This window comes from Arvicanthis niloticus, chromosome 30 (genome assembly GCF_011762505.2).
Source record: "Arvicanthis niloticus isolate mArvNil1 chromosome 30, mArvNil1.pat.X, whole genome shotgun sequence".
Lineage (NCBI taxonomy): Eukaryota > Metazoa > Chordata > Mammalia > Rodentia > Muridae > Arvicanthis > Arvicanthis niloticus.
The window spans coordinates 23,241,536-23,268,053 of NC_133438.1; the positions used below are offsets into that span (position 1 = coordinate 23,241,536).

At 43.5% G+C, this 26,518-nt stretch overlaps 1 protein-coding gene and 1 long non-coding RNA gene across 2 annotated transcripts in view; both read left to right on the top strand.

The window, feature by feature from the left end:
* The first annotated feature begins 1,724 nt into the window (after positions 1–1,724).
* Sgk1 (serum/glucocorticoid regulated kinase 1) overlaps positions 1,725–26,518 on the top strand; it is a 110,504-nt gene continuing 85,710 nt past the window's right edge. The window contains exon 1 of the mRNA XM_076928105.1: positions 1,725–2,257. Coding sequence (XP_076784220.1) covers positions 2,189–2,257 — 69 coding nt within the window. The 5' untranslated portion in view covers positions 1,725–2,188. The remainder of the gene's footprint in view (positions 2,258–26,518) is intronic.
* LOC143441047 (uncharacterized) lies at positions 7,428–13,315 on the top strand. Its single transcript, XR_013108305.1, has 3 exons — positions 7,428–8,868; positions 11,196–11,322; positions 12,621–13,315. It is a non-coding gene; the product is annotated as an uncharacterized LOC143441047 (long non-coding RNA).

Consider the following 26,518-nt stretch of genomic DNA (forward strand, 5'->3'; position numbering starts at 1 on the left):
ACAGAGAAACCCTGTCTCGAAAAACAAACAAACAAACAAACAAAAAAAAAAAGGAAAAAGGTTGAACAGTCACCACCGTTTTCTAATGAGACTTATTGAGGTATAATTGAGGTATAATTTTACTATGCAAAACAAATTCTTTTTCTTTTCATTATGAAGTTTGGTTCTTACTGTAGTCGTTACCATAATCCCAATGGGGAACCATTTCTTTCCTCTTAGAATAATTCCCTTTGAGTTCTCTCTGGTGTTTTTAGACGGCCCCTTTAGGAAAACCACAGCCTGCTGATGCCGAGGATTACATAATGTGTCCTTGTGTCGCAGAGAACTCAGTCCGTATCTCACCTCACAGAAACTCAGACTCAAAAGGAACTCAGGTTCCTCTTCCCCAATCAATCCATATGTTTCCCATATGAATGGTATAACAGTGTAGGTGTGTTGTCATTGTTATTGTTCTGTTTTGGTATTGGTTTTGTCCCAGGATCTCATAAATTCTAGTCTGGCCTGAAACTATCTGAGGATGAGCTTGAGTTTCTGATCCTCCTACCTCTACCTCCCAACTGCTGGGTTCTAGTCCCACGTTGCCACAATGTCTGGGGTTTTTTTTTGTTTTTTTTTTTTGTGGTGCCGAGGATCAAACCCATGGTTTCACGCGAGCACTTGGCAACAATTATTTTTAAGGATAATTCTATTGTATTTCCTACCAGGGAACGCTTGCTGTATTTGGATTTGAATGCTGTATTTGAATTTTGAATGGAATGAGACGGCAAATGAGTGATTGAGTGAATGAATGAATGAATGAATGAACGATTGTGTATGACTATTTCATAGATGAGGCAGCATTCAAAGGACACCGGGAGGTGAAGTGGCTGATGCAAAGCCACACACTGACAGGGAGGCAAGCAGTACCTGACTCAAAGTCAATCCCTTTTGCTACAAACACTATTAAAAAAAACCCTCATAAAATATCAATATCAAAGAGCATAAGTAGAAACCAGCTACACATAATTAAATGCTTTTGTTAAATGGATTCACTATGCAGAGGTTCAGGGGTAAGCTGGGGAATGTAAAAAGATGTGCCCTTGCTTACTAAGACCTCCTCTGCATTGAATGGATTCAGCGAGAATTTTTGGTGAAGGTCTGGGCAAGGTTCTACCTATTGGTTTTGCACACTTTGTTTTTGTTCATTGATTTTTTTTTTTCTTATTGCTGGTGTCCCTGTTGAAAAAGGCACATTTACCTTCTCAGTTGTTCCTTATAACATCACAGCAGAAGGAAGGGCACCAGAGAAGACCCTACGGAATACGAGACCATCCACTGTTACACCTGTGCAGGCACATTATTTTAGTTTTCAAGGTTTGCATAGGTCAGGAGCACGTTTGATGGCTTTTGTTATTGTTGTTGCTGCTGCTGCTGGGAGGTTTGGTACCAGAACTGGAATCTGAAGAACTTTATTGAGAATTACATTATTGGGTCTGCGTTTTACAGGAAACTCTGGTTGCCACAATCTTAGCAAAGAAAAACCAATTTCCTCCTCCCAAGGGAGTCAGCTGCCCTCCTGTGCTTTCTGTGTCTCCTGACCATCCCCTGTTCCTACTCATATTTGTATGCATTCATCCTTGCTCCTTCCTGCCTTGCTTTCTCTTTCCGTTTGCCTTTCTGAGGAGGTTCCCTCCCTCCCTCCGGCTTCAGCTCTTTCTTACTCCTTCCCCCAGCTGCCTAACCACAGCTCCCAGTGGAACCTACAGAATCAAAAACAGCTCTCCTCTAGCAGCCTCCAGAAGCACATCACCTGGAGCAGAGCGACTCGCTCGCTCCCCGCACAGCCCGGGAGCAGCTAGGTAGCCGGGGGCGGGGACGGTACCCTGCTCCCGCCAGAGCGCCTGCCAGAGCATCTCTGGGTAGATTTGCTGTATCCCGCCATCAGGCCCCGGGGTCCTGTTGCAATGATGCTTACGTTTCAAAGCAATGATGGAAAGAGAAAAGCCACTGCTGGTGGCCTGTGAAAGTGGGGCGAGTTACTGCAGTAGCTGCCGCAGCAGAATGAGTGAGTGAAAAACTGAGCCCGGTTAGCCTCTCCATCCCGTTCGGTCTTCTTTCACCATCTCCAGGAAGGCGAATCGGGATACAGATGCAGTAACCAAGCCGGTGCCACCCTGGATCTATAACTGTGAAGCCCCTTCTGTGGAAGATGGTAAACAAAGACATGAATGGATTCCCAGTCAAGAAATGCTCAGCGTTCCAATTTTTTAAGAAGCGGGTAAGCACAGGTTATGGTTGTTGCTTTTGTTTTCTCAAACGCTTTTGGAGGTTTGCCTAGGGTAAGCCTCGGGTTTTGTTACTGAGCCCTTCGTGAAAGCAGAGCTTCTGGTGTCAGTGGTCAAGGTGAGCACTGGCCCTGCCGAGATTCAGATTTGTTAGGGGGTGGGTAGCGGGAGACGACGATGGGGTGTGTGTGGGGGGGGGGGGCGCTCAGAGGAGTTGCATTGTAGGAGGGGGTTGGTCGGAGATGCCTTCAAATGGTTTAAGATGGGAACTGAGATTTCTCAATCAAAGCCGTGCCCAGGATTACAAGGCAGTTTCAAAGAGAGCTGGCCCTAGTGCAGTTAATAGCAAGCAATTTAGTCTGGGCTAGTTAAGTTGCTCCCTCATTCCTATCTTCGAAGGGTTCAACTTTGCCACACCTTTCCTCCCTCTCAAGAGCTGCTGCGTTTACATCTTCAATTGTTAGAAGCAGCTTTATGTCCTCAAATTCATCCTGCCAGTATCTCTATCTTTGGTATAAACAGGAAAGGACCAGAGCGATCTTTTATAGAAATGATGGACTCCCAGCGTTTCAACCCCTCTATTTCGAGTTGCCTCAATTTTGCTTAACACACGTGCTGTCATCAAAAAGAATGGGAGATAGCCTGTTTTATAGCCCGAACTATGAACTATGATTGGGGGTGGGGAGTTCTGCTGCTGTACACATTTGCGCTATACATTCGTTTAGATTCCTTGTTCTTTCATTCATAGTGTTTGTAATGTCACAGGGCTGTACATGGATAGACCTTTCTCTGTTTCACAGATAAACTCAGTTCATCGGGATGGCCACACTGGAGGTCTGTGGTTCTGCAAATGTATACATGAGTGGGGGATAACAAATGAATGGTTGTTGGAAGACTTATGATTGACATTCTTATGGGGAGTGTTTCTTAAACAATAGGAGGCTCCTCCAGCCCCGAGTTGTCCTGTCCTCTTTAGTGCCCGGGGCGGTTCTATCCTGATGCTTTCCATTCATTCACCCTTCCCTTCATTCAGGCCTTTCTGTGTGTGTGCAGCTACTGAAATGACAACAGAATGTAATGAGTCACAGGCTGGGCTGGACTGCCTCCTTGCACTGAAGGGTCAAGCTGGAAAGGCGGGTCTGCAAGAAAGCGACCTGCAAGTGTCAGCTCTCACATCCTGGTTTAGAACCCCCAAAGTCTGTGGCCAAATGCAAACAATATGCATTGAATCTGAGTGAAGCTAACTCCTGCAGCCAGTGTGAGCTGAGGTCGTTCCCCAGTAGAGTCTGCAACCTATATAAAAGCAAGTCAGCACACCTTCTCGATCCTTCCGGCATTACTTAGGTCTCCTCTGTAGTCAAAAAAGATACCTTTCCAAGGGAAGAACCCTCTTATACAGTTCTTAAATTCTGTACTCCCTTCTAACTAACTAGCCAAAGTTTGCTGGGTTTTTGTTTGATTTTTGTTTTTGTTTTTGTTTGTTTGTTTTCTAGCTACATTGACTACCAGGCTGTCTTGAGTGCCTGGGCTGAAGTGATCCTCCTGCCTCAGTTTCTTGAGTATTAGAACTCTAGGCTTAGGCTTATGACATCATGCCTATCTTAATTAGTTTATTCAGGGCTGTGGAGGGTATTTTGTTTTACAGTGCTGGGCCTGAAGCATGCAAGTCACCGCCCCCAACCCCCCAACCCCAAACAGTAGACTACACTCACAGTCCTGGGGAGTTTAGAACCCTTTCAGCTGGGTATTATCAGTCAACCAAGTGTCTGTTTCCTACTATCTATCTGTCTGTCTATCTATCTATCTATCTATCTATCTATCTATCTATCTATCTAATGGCTTCTTATTTTCTTTGCCATCAGAATGTACTACTAGAAATCCTAGCTTGACATCTGGTTGCATTTAGCTGGTGCTTCCGCAGACCTTGGATTTTGGAAAGAGTGAGACAGGGTACAGATGTCTTCTCAAAAACTGCAGAGAGAAAGAGATTTACACCATGAGGTCCAGTAGGTCATTTCATTGGGCTCAGCCTGCTGGAGATTGGGTCTGACATCTCCCTCCCCCACCCCTCTGCTCTCCTCCTCCCTCAAGGACAGCAAGCCCAGTAGAATAAGACAAGCATCACATCACTGACAGCCCTGGGGAGAAATTCCTTGATTCCTGTCTACTTTGTTTTGTTACACATCCGATTTGGTACTGTATCCTAAATGCTCACTGCTTGTACTACGACCTTGCCTTCACTTTTTCTAGTTTGGGTGTTTTTGTTTGATTGGTTTGATGCAGGGTCTCTTTCTTCTAACCCAGATTAGCTTCCAACAACTCAGTATGTAGCTGAGGATGACCTTGAACTCCTGATGCTAGAGAGGGCCTCTAACTCCTAGGTGTTGGGATCACAGCCACACCTCAGCATACATGGTTTTTAAATTTATTATTATTATTATTATTATTATTATTATTATTATTATTACACAGGTAATAAGAAAATGCATAAAATTTGAAGACAGTAGAGAAGTGTAGCTCACCTTTTCTGAAACTATTCTTTCCCTCCTCAGAAATAACTGTTGTCATATGGATGCTGATACTTTGCTGAACTTCTCCATGTTCCTTACATACAAATTCATATTCTGTAAAGTCTTTGTTTTGGGCCAAGAATAATCCATTTCCTTATGTTCTATTGAAGTTCCACATGTTTCTGAGTCTCTCAGTTATAGCCCAGCCAGACAGTCCTACAAAGTGAACCTTTGTCTGGTGCCCACACTGAACTGTGTGTGAACAGAACTGGGTTCTGGGGGTTCGGGTAGTGCACAGACACTCACTAAAGAGACAGAGTCCTGAACCCAAGTTTTGATTGCAAAAGGCTAAAAGGCTGCTTCCTACATCTCGTAGCTATCCAGAGGGAATCCAGTGAGCGGCCAGAAGGGACTATAGTTAATGTGCCCCCTTGGTTGCCTACTGTAGCCACACTAGTTCTGACTGTGTTTTAAATCCCATGGGCCAAGCCCTTTATGCAGATTATTTCATTAATCCGCATAGCAACCCAACAGAACAAAGATGATTAACCGTACAAAGTGTTATGTAGAAAGACTGAACAACTAATTGCCCAAGGTCAATTTGTTTGTGTGTCTAAAGAGCAAGTGTGGTTTTTGTTGTTGTTTCTGAGTCCAGGCTGGCCTCAAACTTCCACCCTCTTGAGACTCTACTTCTTATGTGCTAAGATTATACCGGGAGGGGTACCATTATGCCTAGTTCCAAGTCTGATTTCTTTCTCATATCATCTCCCTCTCCTCATTCTTTCCTTTGTTTCATATCAGACTCTCCTCCACTCCCATGTGAAGTAAATCTGTCACTACCCAATGTCCAAAGCCCAGCCTCAGGAGGCAAACTTCTCCTGGCTCTCAGGTCTCTCCTTAGTAGCAACAGTCACTGGAGACAGCTGCCCTGACTGGAGGAGCAACACCTGAACAAAGCTAGGTCTAATGCTTTTTCCACAGCCCTCTGGACTAATGCCTTTCACTCTGGCGTTCTAAACGCTTAATTTCACTTATTTACAATTGCTAAGCTAAACTAGGTAAGACTTTCTTTCATTCTATGTGTTAATGACAAATTGGTGCTAGACATATACAGGTTATATCTTATTCTGAGAGCCTACAGAATTCAGTTAAGATGAATGGAAAAAAATTCTCAGTTTTTATGTGAAAATCCAAGAGCTGGAGAATATATCAATTCTGATAAAGGTTATCCCTTTCCAAGGCTTTAAAGATTCCTGCTCTGACTTGGATTCCTACAGAATGACCCAGAAAACACCAAACATATTGCCTTGAATTTGATAATCTGTAATGGAAATACACCAAGTATGTGAACAAAACCTGATAACAGCCATGCTGCCGTTATTACCTTTATTACGTTTTTATCAAATTTCAAAGGCATTTGACAGATAGAATTTCAGATTTGGAGCCAGGAGCCAAGAGCCAGGAGCTATAGTCCTAGTATTTTAGAGGCCAAAGTGGTAGAATTGCCTTGTAGCCCCTACATAGTAAGACCCTGCCTCAAAGAAAACACACACTCCAGTGTGCTTGAACACACACACACATACACACACGCACTAAGGAAAGCAGGTGAGAAAAGAATACCCTTTCAGGCATCTCTTCATAGACCTCCGTGAATCAAGGATGATAAAACCAATTCAGAGTATTTTAACTGCTCAGATTAGAATAGGGTGAGGCTAGCTTCACAGTTGAAGGCTTTCCTTGCAGAGCTAGAATAATGTCTTCTTCGTTATGCTACAAAACCAGTTCTGTCTCATTCCTTCCCTTTTTGACAGGGTAGGGACAAACACTGTTCTGCTGTTTTGTCTTCAGGAGTCACTTACAGACTGCTCACCAACTTTGACAGAACGCTTCTGTCTTGACCCAGTATTTTATGGTTACATGAATGTGAGCAATCCCTTCTATCGTTTTGAAGTAACAATAGCTTTTACAAAAACTGTCACTTATATGACAACGATCTGTCAGAAAGCAGCAAAACATGCTGGGTGGTACCCCTTCCCAAAGCAGCCTGAGGAGATCTGTTCCAGAGCCCATCAACCCAGGTGAGACCCAGATTCTTGATAGCACAGCAAGGAGTAATTCTGTGATAAATTGGTACTAAGTGAAGTTTTAGTATTGGTCTTGTCAATTTATTGGTTCATTGTCTTGTTGAGACAAGACCTCATTTTGTGGCCCTAGGAGAAGCTGGGACTCACTATGGAGCCCAGACTGGCCTCAAACCTCTTACCACAGCTTCCCAAGTGCTGAGAGCAATGAAGTAAGTCACCATGGCTAGAGAAAGTTTGAGTTTCTGATATCTGGGTGCTAACCGAATGCCTATCACCCTCAATTAAATGAGACTGGGCACCTTCAAGGTTATGATCAGAGACTGGAGTTTCAAACAAAAGGTCTATTTGTGGAGCTCCAAGGTATATACCATTGGCATCTCTGTGAGCTGGAGGCCAGCGTGTTCTACACAGAGTTTCAGGCCAGCCAAAACGACAAAGTAGACGCTGTCTCCAAAACAGAAGAGGAGAAGGAAGGAAGGAAGGAGGCAGGAAGGAGGGAGGGAGGGATGGAGAGGGGGAGAGAGAGAGAGAGAGAGAGAGAGAGAGAGAGAGAGAGAGAGAGAGGTATTGTAGGGCACAATCTGTGGCAGTGGGACAATTGGGAGATAAGAACCATCGGGCTACATAAAACCATCTCTCAGAAAACAAAGGAAATACAATTGATACAGATTTAAACCCAAATATGAAAGGATGAAAGGTACTTAGGAGAGGCACACACCTGGGTGGGAGTGGGGCTCTCAAGAAAAAGAGCCTAATATAAGTGAACCAGCAACAGCTATAGAAACTATTATGGTGGCTTCTGAAGTTGCATTATTCAAAGGGCTTAAAGAATTAAGTAAAAAAATTGGGGTTGTTTATTTTTACCTGAAAAATGTTTCTTTAGTGGATGAAAGTATGAAGCCAGACCAGGCAGTGGTGGCGCACGCCTTTAATCCCAGCACTTGGGAGGCACAGGCAGGCGGATTTCTGAGTTCGAGGCCAGCCTGGTCTACAGAGTGAGTTCCAGGACAGCCAGGGCTACACAGAGAAACCCTGTCTCGAAAAACCAAAAAAAGAAAAAGAAAAAGTATGAAGCCATTTTTGACATGGTTTGCACAGCTTGGAGGCTTGTATGATAAACACAGACCACAGGATAAAAATGTTCTTACTATAGACAAGGCACAGGAAACCAAGGGCTGTGTTTGGACTATAATTATGATTAGGAATCTCATTTATGAGAGTTTGACTTAACCCTGCCCTATTCCCAACACACACACACTAACATACACAGACACTAACGCACTCATATACACACAGTAACATGCACACACACATACACAGACAGATAAACACACACTAACAAACACATACTAATACACACACTCATACACAGAGAGGCACACAGACAAAAACACATACTAACACACTCTCACAACACACACACACACACACACACACACACACACACACACACACGAAAGACCCCAAACCAGGATCTGACTCTGCAATCTATGCTTGCCTCAAATTCATAGTGTTGCTTCCAGTCGTGTGTCTTGAGTGCTGGGATTACAGATGTACTCCACCATCCTGAACCAAGCTCTCCTTCATTCTTAGCTAGCCAGCTCTTTCCCTCCTTATCCCACAGGTAACCTCTGCATTTACCTCAACCCCAACCCCTTCCACCAGCACCTCTCTCTGAGGCAATATCTCAACTCTGCATGAGCAGCTGGCATGGGGTTCACACTGCCGCTCAGATTAGCCCCTAAATCCTCCTGCTCCTGCTTCCCTCCCACAAACTGGGATTACACAGCCTGTGCTACCACACTGGGTTGATTTTCCTCATCCTTTATCCCACTTCAGACTTGCTGGGCGCTATTCCAAAAGTTTTGAGAATAGTACATATTTAAATTCTTACAAATAAAAGCCCTAAGGAGAGTTTTATTCTATTCCCAGATTGAGAAAGTTGTTTCTTGACCCTGAGACATACACAGCTAGTCAGCGACAAGGCGAAGATTTGGACTCAAATTCCAAGTATGTTTTTCACAGTGACCCCTAAAGCTCATAGTTCGGAGGAAGGCAGAGCAGGGATGATGGATTAGTCGGTGTGTGTGTGTGTGTGTGTGTGTGTGTGTGTGTGTGTGTGTGTGTGTTGGGGGGAGGAAGGATTAGCCTCAAGTACTGTAGAATGTGGATGATGAACTATGTCCACAAAATGGAGATTCTGTCTCCTCGATAACTCCCAGAGTTCTGAGATAGGCTTGTACTGCTGCAGAGCTTTGGAAAGGCTGTGACCAGCAGAATTCTCAGAAACTGCTATGGTGTAGCTGCGAGTTTCACACTGGGGAGGAGAGAAGATGAGCTCCTTCCTGTTGAAAGAGCTTTGCAAGGTCAGATGGTGGGAAGAGGCAAGATGGAAGCAGGGCAGGAAGACCAAAAATTCAAGGTCATCCTCACTAGCAGTGAGTCTGGGACAGATGAGTCAGTCTCACAAAATAAAGCACTCACTATCAGTTTCTCTATACAATGATCAAAGTATAATCAAAGGACTGAGAGAAAGAAAAAAAATCAAACGATAGCAATCTTGATAATGGAATATTGTTCACTTAGACAGAAGATCTGGGGAGAAAGTAGGTCGCCTGAAGCTCTATATTGTTTCATTTAATTTTTTTAATATTTAATTTTATTATTTTAATTGTCTGTGTGCACACACCCCGGCATGTGGGTATGTGCACCTGAGCACATGTGCCCACTGAGGCCAGAGGTGTCAAATCCTCCTAGAGCTATAGTTACAGTTAATGGGGGCAAGGACCAGTGAGCCATCACCCCAGCCCACTCTGCCCTATCTTTATACATGGCACATTCTTTTCCTATCACTTGTATAATTTAAAACAATAAGGGGCCTGGAGAGATGGCTCAGCAGTTAAGTGCATGTAATGCTTTTGCAGAGAGTTCAAGTTCCATTCCCAGCAACCACATTGGGAGGGTCACAGCCATCTGTAACTCCAGCTCCAGGGGAGATAGACAAACACCTACCTGCACCCCTGTGTACACAGCTACCCTCAAACACACACATGTAAACAGAAAGTAAAGTTTGTTTGTTTGCTTTTGTTTTTGAGCTGAGGGTATAATCCCAGTACTCAGAAGGATGGGGGATTCAAGTCTATCCTCAGCTATATAGCCACAGGGAGGCCACCAAGACCTACACGAAACCATGTAATTTAGGCCAAACTAAATGACTGATTACTAATGAGATAGCTCACTAGAGCGTGTTTTACTACGATATTTTAAAAACACGTGAGTTAAAAACCCCAAAGTTAGACTGTAGATATGTTCATCACAGCAGCAAAGGATTCTCCTGATGGGATCTCACAGGATAATCAGCTTCCCAGCAGGGCTTTAGCTGAAGCAGTAGGTTCCTTGTTTCTAGAGATTCCCTACAGCAGGACAGCAGTCTGCTCAGACCTCAGCCTCAGTGCCTCTTTTCACTCCAGAAATAAGGACACGATGACCTTGTTTCTGGGCCTGAGAGCAGGTGTAGTCAGTAAGTGGCCAGACCTGATGGCAGACTGCACCCCATGATGCTGGCAAGTCCCTAAAACATTCCTTGCGACAGGAGGAGGAGAGGGAGAGAGGACAGAGGAGCCTGTGGAGAAAGAAAAGGAGGCGGAACACAGAGGCAGCAGGCAGGAAGGCCCACAGGGTGCTGCCGTTTATACGATTGCACGGAGCCTGGTGACTCTTGACACCGATTTCTTAGCAGCATCTTAAGTATGTTCAGGATGAATGAACTCGAGGATGGAGAGAGCAGGAGTCTTCCGTTTCCTATCGCAAGCTGTCAAATATTATTCTAATTGCTTTCTAGAGCCTGTTGGGACATTCTTCCTGGGAAGAGCCCAGTGTTGAGGTCACCTTGGCCTCTTTTCCTTTTCTAGGCCAGACACTCATTCAAATATGCCTGGTTCTTTCTCTCTCCCTCTCCCCCTCCCTTTCTCCTCCCCACCCCACTCCTCTCTGTCCCTCCCTTCCCATCCCTCCCTCCCCTCCCTCAGTCCTCTCCCCTCTCTCCTTCCCCTTTCCTCCCCCTCCCTATAGGATTAATTTATAGCAAGCCAAGGGAAGGAAGTCACAGCCCTGATACACCAAAATGAGGCTCCAGAGAAACAGAGAACAGAAATGTCTGAGTGAAGTCAGGCAGCACCTAAGTGGAAGACCTTTAGTTTCTGGAAATACCAAGATCATCAAATCTGTTGACTTGTATTTAGAATGCATCCATATAGGACAGAAAATTGAAAGTAACTGGGGGGGGGGGGGCCTGTATAAAATATAGCTGTTGTGGTGGCCTTTGCCTTTAATTTCAGCACCTGGAAGGCAGAGACAGACATATCTTCATGAGTTTGAGACTCATCTGGTCTACAGACACAATCCCAAGCCAGCCCAGAGCTAATGAATTCTGTCTGTCTCCCAGACCCCTGAAAGAGTTGAATGGTAAGTGGGAGGGGTGTGGTTAAATGCTATACAACAAAGCTCATGAAACTGGTTGGTTCAGAGGTACCTACCCTGACATTTGAAAAGTTACAGCTAAATAAGTTAGAGCAAATGGTAAATGAACTTAATATATTCCTTTCCCACTCAGCCTCTTGACCTCAAGTATTAAACATTAGCCTGCAACAGATGGGACAGGGCACTCACTGTACACAGGGCTATAGGTGTCAGCTCTGACAGGGCAGCCACATCTAATCTACCTGTCTGTTTAGCCAATGGTTACTCAAAGGGCCTCCACTGAAGAGGAAACCACATCAGGTGTCGAGCATAAAGTGAATTTGTAGAATCTGTTGCTTGAAATTCAGAACTAATCTCGATAATGGGAAATGTTGAGCTGTAATTTTTTTTTTTTTTAATGATACAGCCTTGAAGTTACCTCTGATGTTATATATTTCACTCTTTCCACAAATCAGAGGAATGAAAATGTCTTTCATTTCTTTTGCCATGGTGCTGGGGATCAGACTCAGGGCCTTGCACATGTTAGCCAAGAGCCCAGAAATACACAATCCTGGTGTTTCCCTTCCTCAAGGGGCTAACCCTCAAATGATAGCTTCAGAATTTACCCAAGAGGGAAGGGTCCAATTTCCTCTCCTTTCAAAAATATTTTAAAGGCTTCTCCTTCTCCTTCTCCTCCTCCTTCTCCTCCTTCTCCTTCTCCTCCTCCTTCTCCTCCTTCTCCTTCTCCTCCTTCTTCTCCTCCTCCCCCTCCTCTCCCTCCTCCCCCTCCTCTCCCTCCTCCCCCTCCTCCCCCTCCTCCCCCTCCCCCTCCTCCTCTTCCTCCTCCTCCTCTTCCTCCTCCTCCTCCTCCTCTTCCTCCTCCTCCTCCTCCTCCTCCTCCTCCTTCCTTCTCCTTCTCCTCCTCCCCCTCCTCCCCCTCCCCCTCCCCCTCCCCCTCCCCCCTCCCCTCCTCCTCCTCCTCCTCCTCCTCCTCCTCTTCCTCCTCCTCCTCCTCCTCCTCCTTCTCCTCCTCCTTTATATTCTCAGCATCAGCCAACATGAATTCAGAATTTGTCAGGTGTTTTTCTCTCCCTCATGGTTCACAACCCTGTAGTGCTGGTTTCCGTGGCCTTGCTGTAGCAGCAGGGAGATTCAGCAAGGAGACACTCAGTAACCTCCCCACAGTCACACAGATTAGAAGACTCAGCCGACGGCAAGGCTCTTGTCATTACATCATGGAGCTTCTTTGGCCTTTCTCTTTATGTTTTGTTGATGTTTGTTTATTTTGTTTGTTTGTTTTCAAGAAAGAGTATCACATTGTAGTGCAGACTGTTATGGAGGAGGAAAGCAATTTTTCTGGCTCAGCTTCCTGAACACTGGCACTGAAGGCATGAACCATCTGGCTGTGCCCGCCTTGCCTAGGACTCTGTTACGTTAAGAATGTGATAAAACGGAAACGAAACTCTTTGTCCTCCTGCCTGCATTGCCAGATTCTTCCATCTAGGAGTAGAAGGACATCCACTAATGTCCATCCACCCTTCTAAGCAGCTTCTGTTCCTCACTTCCACTTCCGGACAGCCTGCACTGCCATCTCCCTGGATTACGTCATCACAGTTCTTCCCTGCAAAATGGCGGCCACTTTCTAACTGGACTCCTGCTGCCAATTAAACCCCATGGAATCTAGCAAACTGCATTTCTAGAAACATAGGTCAGAATTTAGCATCTCTGTGTTAAAACATTTCTGTGAGCATGGATGGAGGCCTTAGGTTCAATCTCTAGAACAATAAAGATCTATGGACGTGGGCCAGTGAGGTGGCTTAGGAGGTAAAAGCATTTACAAGCTTGATGATGTGAGTTTAATCCCTAGAGTCGCCATGGTAGAAAGAGAGGAGGGCAGATTCCTGCAAGTTGGACTCTGCCCTCCACGTGCACACCATGATGCGCCCTACACTCCTACACAATATACAAATAAATAAATAAATGTTTACATGTTTAACAATTCCAAAGGTCCATTGTGTATCTTAGCGTCCCACTTTGGGCACAACAGAGCAGGCTGTGCTGGGTCCTTGCCACTCCTCTAGCTGCCGTCTCATTGCTGCTGCTTTGATCGTTAAGCTCCATTCTCCACTCCACTGAATAGCTTACTTGAGCCTTCTTGCCATTCACACATGATTCTAGAGTCCATGGAATCCTGAACTGAGCCTTCTTGCTTTTCACTTCTGTCCCAGAATTCATGGACCACTTGGAGGTATGGAGATGTCTATGGGTGGAATTCACGACTTACCTGGGGATGGAGGATATGTATGTGTGTGTGTGTGTGTGTGTGTGTGTGTGTATATATATATATATATATATATATATATATATATATATGCTAATATAGTTATATTAGTATAATTATGGCAAATTAAATATTCGCACATATATACATATATATGCATATATATTTTCAGTTAGCAAATATACATATATATGTATATATACATATATGTGTATATATACGTATATATACATATATACATATATATGCATATATATTTTCAGTTAGCAAATATACATATATATATGTATATATATATATGTATATTTGTATGTACATATATATATGTATATTTGCTAACTGAAAACTAGTGTCTTCTCCAGTCATGGGCGCAGCCAATGATTCGTAGTACCATTCCTGCTAGGACCTACAGTTTTGCCGTTTGGAGAAATTATATGTATTTTTATGTCATGTGACAGTTATTGAAGGTAGATTTAAAGCTTTAATTTATGCCTCTTATTACTGAGAATTTTGTGATCATTATGTGTTTTTCTGTAGGCTGTCTTATCTACATAACAAGGAGTCTAATATTGTACTAAGATTATTTTTTAAAAAAAATATTTTGTCAGCTGGGTGTAGTAGCACTTTCCACAAGGCCTAAGATCTCAGCACTTGGGACAGAAAGCAGGCTGTATCCCAGATGGTGGGATGTGGAGTTCAAGGCTACATGATAACATGTATCAAAAAGAACTGGAACAAAACATGGCTGGGGGGAGGTGGATTTTGCTAAGTGTAGTTTGATCTAATACATGGTCTTGTGTTCCTAATGAAATTTACTTTATTCATTGAACTCTTATTCTAAGAAGGGACCCTGAGCCTTCACCAGACTTTTCAGACGTGTTCAAAGTGCAGAAAGCAGCCCTTGAATTTCAAAGGTATGCCTTTGAAAGTCCTGTTTCTGGCCTTTCTCTCTGGTGGCATTGATGTCACTGGTGATGTCACTGATGATGTCATTAATATAAAGGTGATATCACTGATGTCACTATAGTCCCCATTACCTTCCCTCTCATGAGTCTGGCATAGACCTAGGCTCTTTAAGGGGGTCCTAGGACCTTGTCACTTCAATAGTCACAGCGCCCCACACCTGAGTGCTCAGGACCCCTCTGTTCAGTCACTCTAGCTCAGGATAGCCATGTGCCCCATCCTGAACCATTCATTCATTCATGTAAATATCGGGAGTCTATGGATCTCAGGAACTGTACCTAACATGAGAGTATGACAGAGAAGAACAGACAGAACCAGCTTTCCTGGATGCTAATATTCTCAAGAACTGACTTAGTCAATACATACGACAATAAAATCATGGAAGCATTTTGTACCTGCTTCTACTTACATGAGGCTTTTTAAAACTTTTTATTTATTCCTTGGCAATTTCATATATGTATGGGACATATCCTGGTTATATCCAACATAAATCCTTTATCACTTCCTCCAGACTTCCTCTAATATTTCCCCCAGCAGCTGTCATTGGCTAACAGCTCGGCTAAAGGTGGGGTTTTATGAGATCTTCTCCCATACATGCTGGATGATGACGGACTTGATCTTGTAAAGGTAGCTATAGCCCCATGAGTTCATGAGAGCACAGCTGATTATGTTCATAAGAGAGGATTTCACCATATCCCTCCCATCTCACAGCTCTTATGTTCTTTCTGTATTCTCTTCTTCAATGTTCTCTGTGCATTGTGGGACAAAGGTTTGACACAGATGTCCTCACTAGTAATTTATTCTCATTATTTTGACTAGTTACGACCTCTGCAGTAACTGCTGCCCACTGCAAAAAGAAGCGTCCGTGTATGAGATCTTCTCTTTGTTGTATTTATTCACTTGTGGGGGCAGGCGGGGGAGGACATATAGAGGTCAGAGGACAACTTTGGAAACTTTTTTCCTCTTTCCATCACTCACATGAGTCACATGTGTATGTGTATTTGTATGTGTATTTTCAGATTCAAAGACAGAAAGTTAGGTGGTCAGCCTGGTGTGGTGGGTACCCCAGAGCTTGGAAGGTGGCATCAGGAAAATCTGTAATTCAAAATCATTCTTGGCTACATGAGACTCTCTCTCTCTCAAAAAGAAAGAAAAAGGCAAAAAAAAGAAAGAAGTGGAGGGGGAGGGAGAGTGCTAGAGCAGGACTCAGGGGTAGGGAGGTAGGCATAGAGCGGAGTTGCCATTGGCCAGACCTGGAGTTTCAGTATGGGAGGGAGTGGGCGGTGGTAATGTTTGCATGATATGCAGGAGCTTAGTTCTACTGAACAGCACTCATTTAGCTTGTTTAAAATGTTGAGTTTGGGCCAGGTATGCTGGCTCACCTTTATAATCCCAGCACTTGGGAGGCAGAGTCAGGAAAATGGGGAGTTGGAAGCCATCCTTGAATGTGTTACATCCTGTCTCAAACAACAAGAAATTTAAAGTAGAATAAGATGGGAGACGGATGCCAGAGAAAAATAAAGCTGGCAAGAGGAATAAGGATGTTGGAGGTCTCAGAAGCCAGCATAGAACTATTGCTCCAGCACTGAGCTACAGTAAATACAATTGCACAGTCCAAAGAATCAGCATGATGTGAATTGTTACAGGACCCTTGGTAGATGATATAGCACAGCTTAGTAACTTGTGGTGTTCAACTCCTAGGACCCAGATGCTGTTTGTGTCTCCAGCCCTCAGACACACAAGTGAAAGACTCAAGAGGAATATGGAGATCTTCAAACTGTCACCCAGGCCTAGCTTTATCTTTCCGTGTCCACATTTGGTTTAAGCATTAGTCTGTCATCCGGGAATTATGAGGCTGTATGGGGAAGCACAATGGCCAGATTTTATCAGATCTCAGACAACGATAACTGACTTCTATTTTCAGCGTCTGCATAAATCATTTTAATATCCATGCTTCCTTAAGTTTGGCTTTATTTAGTTTCTATTCATTCACAGAAGATGACTTATGTCGATTCCGGGGATGCCATGTTGCATACGTGGTCTGACTCCTGTTCTCTTTGACATATGAGTAGGAACTCTTACGTAAGTGTATTAATATCTGCAGACTTAACAGTTTGATTTGCACAGTATCAAAATGGCTGACTTGGCCTGACAATGTCAAGCACACATACAGACTAATTCATTTGTGTTTTTAGTAGTTTGTCCAATAAATCGAGGTCTTCTTGTCCTGATTGGCTGTAGCCCAAAGATTTTACCATATTTATATACTGGCCTTCGGCAAAGCCCCTGGAATATCCCGTCTAAAGCCCTCCAGTGTCAGCCTAAATAATGGAAGGTGTCGAATGCTTAACTAATTCCTCTTCAGTGTAATAGCCAGACTCATATCACTCATTAGAAGCTGCCAAATTATAAGCCACATCTAGATTCTTAAACATAGACTACTAGAGTTTAATGTTTCCAAATTAAACACAGTCTTCCCTTCCACTCAAATTCTTTTGAGGCACCCAGACAAAGCCATGGTGGATGGATGAAAACACAGCTTAGAATGAGAGAATGGCCCAACTCTAGGGATGGAGCATGACTTAGAGATGAGCTTCCCATGGTCTCGATCTGAATTCCAAGCCAATTAGAAGGGAGCCCTTTAACACTTTACCTTTGTGAAGAGTTATTAGTAACTCCCCACCACTGCCCCCCATTTTCCCACTCCCTATTTGCTTGCTTGCTTGCTTGCTTTCTTTCTTTCTTTCTTTCTTTCTTTCTTTCTTTCTTTCTTTCTTTCTTTCTGGGGGGATAAAGTGGATATGTGCTCACATGTAGGCAAAGTTTGCTGCTATATTGCTGAAGATAACCTTGAACTCCTGATCTATTGCCTTTACCTCCTAAATTCTGGGGTTACAGGAGTGTGACATCATGCCTTGTATCAGAAGTACTTCTAGGCCGGGCGGTGGTGGTGCACGCCCTTAATCCCAGCACTTGGGAGGCAGAGGCAGACAGATTTCTGAGTTCGAGGCCAGCCTGGTCTACAGAGTGAGTTCCAGGACAGCCAGGAACACAGAGAAACCCTGTCTCGAAAAACAAAACAAAACAAAACAAAACAAAAAAAGAAAGAAAGAAAACAAAGAAAGAAAGAAAGAGAAAGAAAGAAAAAAGAAAGAAGTACTTCTAACATCGTTTTTAAAATGTGGATATTTGAGTACTAAGTCACAGCATTTGAATACAGAAGTGACCATCTTAAGTGTTTTATGCTGGTCATATCTAATGTCAAAACTTTTCACAGCCATTTTTAATAATTATGTTTACATTTAGTTTACATTAGCTTATTAATTTGTGTGTGTGTGTGTGTGTAAATTAGACAACACTGAGCCGTTTCAACTGCCCTTTATGACCTTCTTTGTTTTTTTTAACTATTCAAATGCATGCTGCGTTTTTTTTTTAAAAAAAATCATTTTCTCTTACTTTTCTACATTAACTTGATTTAACATTTGTAAAATGAATCTCCTGGAATATGTAAAACCCTCCCAGGGTCGGGAGAGCAGCTTCATTTTTATGATGCCTTCCAGTTGTGCAAAGTAAGGAATTCTTTAAGGCAGCAGTTTCACACTGTGTTACAACATTTTGGGGGGTTGAAGGACCTAAGACCATTGGAAAACACAGGTATTTACATTGCAATTCATAGCAGTAGCAAAGTTGCAGTTATGAAGTAGCAATGAAATAGTTTTATGATTCAGGGTCACCAGGATAGGAAGAGATGAATTAAAGTATCACAGCATTAGACCAGTTGAGAATCACCGCTGTAAGGTTTTTTTTTCTGTCTCTTTGTCTACAAAGTAACAGAAGGTCACTTTCTATTCTCTCTTTTTAAATTTGTTGTCCTTGTTAATGTTCTGAGTCAGGTCTCATGTATCTTGGGCTGGACTTGAACTCTGTAACTAAAGATGACCTGGTACACTTCCCTGGGACTGTAGACATGTGCTACAGCACTCTGTGTTAAACAGTACTGTGGACCAAGCCCGGGATTTCATACATGCTCAGCAAATGTGTAGTAACAGAGCTCCCCAAACCAAATAATTTCCACGAAATTGTTTGTTCTTAGTGTAAGCTCTAATGGCTAGTTTATTCTCGCCTGGACTTCTTCATGGAACTTAAGAACGCCATTGCCTTCTTCTCTCTGCAACTGCTGCACACACATGTAAGCTGCAGGTCAATATTTAATATGTAAGATATAAATGGAGACTGTTCACAGAATTCATTACAAATCTTTGTCTGATGCCCACGATCCTCAGGAATGGGCTCACTATCAACTCCTCTTCTTCTTCCTCCCCGTGGTAAATCATTCATTCATTCAAATATACTGTACTTACTGAGAACTATGTGTTCATCATCTGCCAGGTGTTACATGTAATGATGGCCAACCCAGACAGGTTCTAGACAGGGCATGCCCCAGGTGGGAAGACATCAGTAATGTCTGAAAGGCGACATATAGAACTTTGTATCTAAAGTAGAGAGAACAAAGCTAGAGGCTACATTTGAAGAGTGTATTACTTAGGGTTTCTGTTGCTGCAGCAAAGCACCATGACCAAAGAGCAAGTAGAGGAGGAAAGGGTTTCTTTGGCTTACACTTCCATAATTGCTGTTCATTATTAAAGGAATGCAGGACAGCAACTCAAAACAGGGGAAAGATCCTGGAGGAGCTGATGCAGAGGCCATGGAGGGATGCTGCTTACTGACTTGCTCCCCCTGGTTCAGCCTGCATCCTTATAGAACCCAGGACCATCAGCCCAGGGATGGCACCTCCCACAATAATGGTGCCTCCCTCATTAATCATTAATTGAGAAAATGCCTTACAGCTGGATCTTATGGAGGTATTTCCTCAACTGATGTTCCTTCCTCTCTGATGGCTCTCAGTTATATTATCATGTTGACACACAAAGCTAGTACAGAGAGCAAAGCAGGAATGAGATGTGATCTTGTGGGCTTCCGTAGTATATCCAAAGCACAGTGAGATTTTCATTGTGGGGAGATCTATCAGCCTGCTGTTCTTCCTTGGAGAGTTGCTTCTGTAGATCTGTTAGCCTGAACTTCTGCGTTGTCTGTCTGTCTGCTTGAGTCGCAACCACTCCTTCCAACTCGGGTCTCACCTCCTCTTTTGATTTGTAATATTGAGGATTGAACAGGAGCTTGAACTTGCTGCCTGAGTGCCCTCCCACTGAACTATGCCCATTTCTGGTGCTTTCTCTCCCATGGAAAATCCCCTCCTCCCTGTAAAGCAACTAGAGCTGGTATCTTAGTCATTTATGTCATTTTCTCTTCAACATACTAGACCTGTAGGTCCAGTGTGGCATCCACTAGCCATATGAGGCCAGAGTCCATGAGGGCTAGTCTGACCTGGGGTGTGCTTCCGGTCTAAAATACAAATCAGGCTGTAAAGACATAATTCAAGTAAAATAAATAATTTATTTAGTACTAAACTCTAAACTATTAAAAAATAAATTAACATAAACTGTTAGCAATTTTATCTGGAGTATATTTGAGAAAGTTAATCTGGGAAAGTATTGGGTTGAGTAGATTAGATTATAGAAATCAATTTTCTGCTGGCCACAGTGGCCCACACCTTTATCCTAGTACCCAGAAGGTAGAGGCAGGCAGATCTCTGTAAATTTGAGGCCAGCCTGGTCTACATATCAAGTTCCAGAACAGCCAGAGTTACATAGTGAGACCGTGTCTCAAACAACAAAACAAAACAAAAAAAACCCAGCTAATTATTTTCACCTTCCCTTTAATTTTATCCATTGAAGAATATATGAAATGATTCTGGGCTTCACATGTTATACCTATGGGAAGCACGCTTCTAGCCAGACTGTGGACTTTTCAGTAGTGAACATGTGTCCAATTATTCATCTAGCCAGCCCCTCAAGGAATACTTCTTTGTCCACAGGAAAAGACTGAGTTCTGCTTAAATTCATTGACATTTTCTGAAAGTTTTCTAAAATCGTACTTTGCAATTATAACATGCTGCCTCTTTTTCCTTCTAAAACACGTAGCAGAACTCCACAGGGGAAAATAAGACACAGAAACAGTTTTCTCCCCAGGCCAAGAAGGCTGAGAGCATGGGACCTGTGGAGTGGCCTGGGAAACAGGCTCAGTCACTGCTGCCTCCAGCTCAGGCAGGTGTCTATTTCCAAAACAAGAGCTCCTACTGCAGTTTGTTAAAGTCACCCAGGACAAGAGGATCTTTGTGGCTTCCCACGGGGTCTGTGGAAAAACTCAGAGGTTAAAGTTTAAATGAAAGAGACATTCAAAGGGCCTTTGTACTGACTGCAGGCTCTGTTGTTCCAGCTAGTACCGACAACAGGGTTTGTGAGTGAGGAAATAAACTGTGGTTTTCTTACTAATGGAAACTTGCTAGTGTTGGCTTGGGTGGCTTCAATGACAAGACACCAAGGACAAGTATAGAATACAGAGAACAGAGCCAGAGAGAGGGCTGAAGGGTACGGGCTGAGAAGGCGCTTGTCACTTCTGATGACAGAGTTCAGTCTCTCAGCCTGTCGTGGTAGACGGAGAGAACGGACTCCAGCAAGATGTCGTCTGACTTACACATGCACACTTTGTGTGTGTGTGTGTGTGTGTGTGTGTGTGTGTTTGCATACATGCATACAAGTACATAAAACTAAATTAATGGGAGAAAGGGTTCAGAAATCATAGCTTAAAAAACAAAAATAGGTTCTATGGACGGTGCCAAATACATGAAGCTTTTACTTAGCACTTAGCGCTTCCCAACACCCCAGTTTATGATGGCCTCCCCTTGGTTTAGTGGCTGTCCTCAAGGCTCATTTAGCCCTTCCCCCAATGACTCCTTACATGCATTCTCTTTTTTTGTGTTGAGGGACCTTGAAGGTGAACTGCCAAAGTTCTTACCACAAAATGTTACAAGCATCTCTTTGTCACTTACAAATCTGGTTCTTGTGGGTTTTGCTTCGGAAAGGGGGGGTTTGGTTTTAGATGGCTTTTCTCTCCAGGTTCCTTTCCTGTGACTTCTTCCTCAGGACATAGCTTCTGCTTCCTCCAGCCCTGCTTGCTCTGGTTGGCTTCCGTGCTGACAACGTCAAAGGGCTCAGGTAAATGTCTTATGGCCAAACTCTTCTCAAAGTATTCTCGTGTTGTGGTGACCTGCCTCCCCCAACCATAACATTATTTCGTTGCTACTTCATAACTTAGTTTTGCAACTGTTATGAATCATAATGTAAATATCTGATATGAGGTTCCAGGAGGTTGAGAACCTCTGACCTAGAGCACCCAAGGATGCCAAGTGGTCACCAGCCAAGTCTGGCTGTGCACAGCAACCTAACAGAAGTGGTGTAAGAGGCTCAGAAGCGGTTAACTGGTCTGGCATATGCATACATACCCACACGGGATCTATGGGGCAACTGACAGGCAGGATTTGAAGTGACCTCCTTTTACCAGTTGGCATGTAAGGTCTGGGACACATTCAAAGCAGTTAATCAGATTAGCAAATAGTCACCTGACAACTTAGCCCTGTGGGAAAGAAAGAAAAGAAGTTCAGTTGGAAAAAAAGGTTATCAGAACTTTAAAAGACAACAAGCCAAACCAAAGCTGGGTTTCAGTTGATCAGGGAGGGGCAGAGACACAGCGGGAAACTGCAGGAACCAAAGAAAGACTATTTGGTGGTTTTCAAAGGTGTGGTCCCTTCCCCAGGAAGTATCACAGAAATTCAGTTCCAAGCTCTGACCCCACCTACTGAACTGGAAGTTCTAGCTATGGGTCCAGAACCAATTCCGAATGCTTCCTCTGTTATCCCAATGAAGGCTCAGTTGTTTCATTTTCTCCGAACTGCTGTCTCTCCAGAGAAGGCCTGTATTTGAGAACCAGTGACCTGAGAGACTTAAGGCACTAAAGGTGGTCTAAGAAGTTGGAGAAAGTCTGTTACAGGCACTGTCCATAGGACCAGAGCCTCAGGAGTCCCACTAGACTCCACTTATACAATGCCTCCTTCTCCTTCCCCCGTCTATGTATGATGGTGTCCATCAGTCTTATAAACCATGCATGAGGAGCCAAGATCAGCCTCATTCCAGCAGTAGCCCCGCAGAACATGGCCCCTCAAAGGCCATATCTCTAAAGCCATGCTCCCTGTGTCCCCTGGGATTTCAAAATGGAACTGTCTCAAGACAGTTTCCAAGGATCATCCAATCATGCTGACCATGGATGCTATTTTGGAGTGGGTCTGGGCCCTTGGCAATAGGGTGGAGTTATGTGTCCATTTAGGGTCTCTGTTGGTACTCTTGGCTCTATCTCCAATATCAGAGGCAAGTTAGGGTCCCAGTTCCAATAGTTCCTGTTATGCTGAGGAAGAAGTACATTGTTTCTCTTAGATGTCTACTAGTCTTCGAGTTGGACTCAGTGGCTCATGCACATACGGTCAACACTCTGAGGCAGGAGGATGTGAGTTAGAGACTAGTCTAGACTACCTATCAAGATCTTGTCTCAAGAATAACGGCTATGGAAATTGACATTGTTATGTAGTATAAAGAATAGTTCGTGTTTTCTTCCTGGCCTATTTGTGTATTTTAACCTGGATTAATTATTTTAGACAGAAATCTTAAGATATGAATGCTTGTGTAAGCCATTCTATGGAAAATTGTGGAACAAGATCTGAAACCCGTGTTAACTAGAAGATTATGTCAGTGACCTTGTATTTTAGGTTGACCTCAACTTCCAAACACACAAGCTTGCCTTCTAATCAGTAGCTAAAAGTATTTTTACAACACTGTCACTCTGGAAAATACTAAATAAGTCTGTTAAAAATGTCCTTATTTCCAGGCAGATGGTAAAGAGCAGATAGCTAAGAACACTGCAGATATTCTGAGAGCTGACAAATGATGAAAGTATATCTAAACCAAGCTTTATTAGCCCTCTGCAGACGATGTGAAACAGTACCTTTCCCATTTTAGAAATTCATTTTAAAAAGCATTTCAGAGTCTGCATCTCACTGAGCTAATATAATTGTATATAATTTAATGAAATGAAAGAAAGTGGAGTACAATTATGTTAACCAGTACCAGAACGCACACAATAGCCTTCAAGGTGACTAGACCTAGGGAGTTAAAGCGCGGATAATTTCCATCTGAGCATTAATGATTCCAGTTAAAAGGTGTCTCGTTTCAAATAAGAAAATCCATTATTTTCATCTCCAATGGCAAGGGAGTGTTATTATGTTGTAATTATACTTTATATCGGCTACATATCTCAGAGTTGCTGTACAGTAGGGGGAAAAGAACTGTAGCGAGTAGTCCTACAGGCCATAATGCTCAGAGGAGAGGGCGCCCCACCCAGGAGCGTGTGCCTGCTTGTTGGCATGTAGGGTGGGGCGCATACATACACGTACAGTACCAATTTCACAGAAATTCACCTCTCAGCATTAAAATTATTTTTCTAAGATTCACTCAATGGTTTTGTAAGGGGTGAGGAGCACTCGAAACAATAATTAGTACTGTTTGTAGATTTCAAGGATGTTTTAAAAATCTATTTTTCAAGCTAGGAGTGATGGTTTATCCCTACAAACACTGAGTGCATCCTGGCACTCAGGCAGCTGAGACAAAAGGATGACATATTTCAGGTTAGCCTGGAAAGAGATCCTGGCTCAAATAAAATTTCGTGCTAAGCTTAATGGTCCAGGCCTGTCATCTTAGCACTGGGGAGGTGGAAGCAAGAGGGTCAGGAATCTAAGGTCTTCTTCTACTGTACATCACCAGTTTGTGATACCGGAGTCCCTGTAGCAGAGGGCAAGGAAGATCCTGTATGTGCGTGTGATAAAGAACCTGTTTTCCTGGGTGTTGTCCCATAGAAAATATTTGTGAAACTCATACAGGACTAAAAGCATTTGTCTAAGTAGGATTTGGGCCAATATGGAAAGAAAAACATTGGCAGGGGTCTAGTGAAATGGCTGAGCGATTAACAGCACATGATGCTCTCCCAGAGGACACAGGTTCTAGTCCCAGCTCCCAAACAGAAGTTCACAGCCATCTGTAATAGGGGATCTGACGTCCTCTCCTGGCTTCCAACAGATACCAGGCATACATGTGGTAACACAGACATACATAGAGGCAAAACGTTCATGCACATAAAATGAATTTTTAAAAAAACCCTTAAGAAAGAAAAACATTAGCAGAAAGTTTACAAGTTTGCTAACCATATCCGAGTACCGATCTGCTACAGCATGGCAGGACCCACCTATGGCTGGCCTCAGCCTTATAGTCTGCAGGCTGAGAGCCATGTAAGCAGCGGTACCAGCTGCACACGTGTCTGAGACATTCTGCAGACTGTATTGAGTTATTATATTTTATATTTATATCGGCCATGGCAAAGTTCTGGGCAAAAAGCATTACAAGACCAGATAAAAGCCAACGAGCTACAAAGGGGCAGTAAGAAAAGGATTTGTTTAATGCCTGGAATCAAAACTGCACAATGTTGAGACTTCAGAGGGTTGATGATCTCAGACGTCCTCTTTGATGTGGGCTCTGCAAGTCAGCTGCGTTTTTTTACGAGAAGGCTAGGGTCTTCCTCCACATTCTCCTCCTGGGGACTTTGTCCCCCCACAGCACTTTCCACAGCATGGCTGCTCAGATACTGGAAACCTGTGGCTCTAGTCTCCTGACTTCCTTTTTGTCTTTGCTCTTGTTCAATCTCTGTGTCTGTAAGTGTTCTCTGGATAACTGTAACAGTTAGGAAGTAGCTATAAAGAGAGTGGGTATGGCCGTGTCACTGGTGGGGCATCAAGTCTGGACGCTGCAGGGCAGGCTGGATATTGATTCTCTGATAGTGAGGAAGAATTCTTACTCAAGGATATTTTAGTGTTGATTTTCAGGTCTTTGAACCAATAGAATGAAGCCCACCCTGGTAACTAAAGATAAATGTGTCTAACATCATTGATTATATATTGATTATAACATATTGATTATAGATATTAACTACTCCACAGATACCTTTTGTCTTAGTTATTGTTTGATTGCTGCAAAGAGACATCACGACCAAGGCAACTCTTACCAAAGAAAGCATTTACCTGGAGGCTGCCTTAGAGTTTCAGGGGATTTGTCCATTGTCATCATGGCACTGAGCATGGTGGTATGCAGGCAAGATATAGACCAGTAGCTGAGAGTTATATCCTCATCTGTATGCAACAGGCAGAGAGAGAGAGAGAGAGAGAGACAGAGAGAGAGAGAGAGAGAGAGAGAGAGAGAGAGGATTTTGGAACCTCAAAGCCCACCCCAGTGACATACCTCCTGATCTCCTGATCTTTCCCCAAAAGTTTACCAACTGGGGACTAAGCATGCAGCAATATGAGCCAGTGGGGGCTGTCTCATCAAGCCACCATGCCTTCCCAGCAATCAATGACCTTGTGAACTTGACACATATACATCCTACCCATCATAATCATCCTATAAGCTGAGCATGCTGGCACACACCTATGATCCCAGCACTCAGGAGGTTGAGGAAGAGGATGATGAGTTTGAGACCAACTTGAGTTGGAAAGTAGCAGTGAGAATCATGTCCTCAAACAATATACCTATGTAGTAACAGTAAGGCCCTGGGTTCCACCTGCCCCTCCAGCACTAAATAAGCACATAAACACACTGGATCTGATCTACACCCAAGGAGCATGGAATGTAGCTGAGACAAGATGAAATGCTAACCACGGAGACTTGAGCCCTATTCAGTAGACTGGGAAGCCTTGGAAGATAAGAAGCAAGGAGGTAATAGGATCAGAACTGTGTCCTGGGAGGGTAGGTTTGGGAACAAGGAGGACAGTGTCTTGGAAAGGGATGAAAGAAAGCAGTGAGCAAGAATGTTAAGCCATCACTTAAGATGGTGCCTTCGAGTTTCCAAGCAACATCTCATGGGACTGAGGGAAGCCCCTCTAAGCCCATCACTTGCTGACTAACAAAC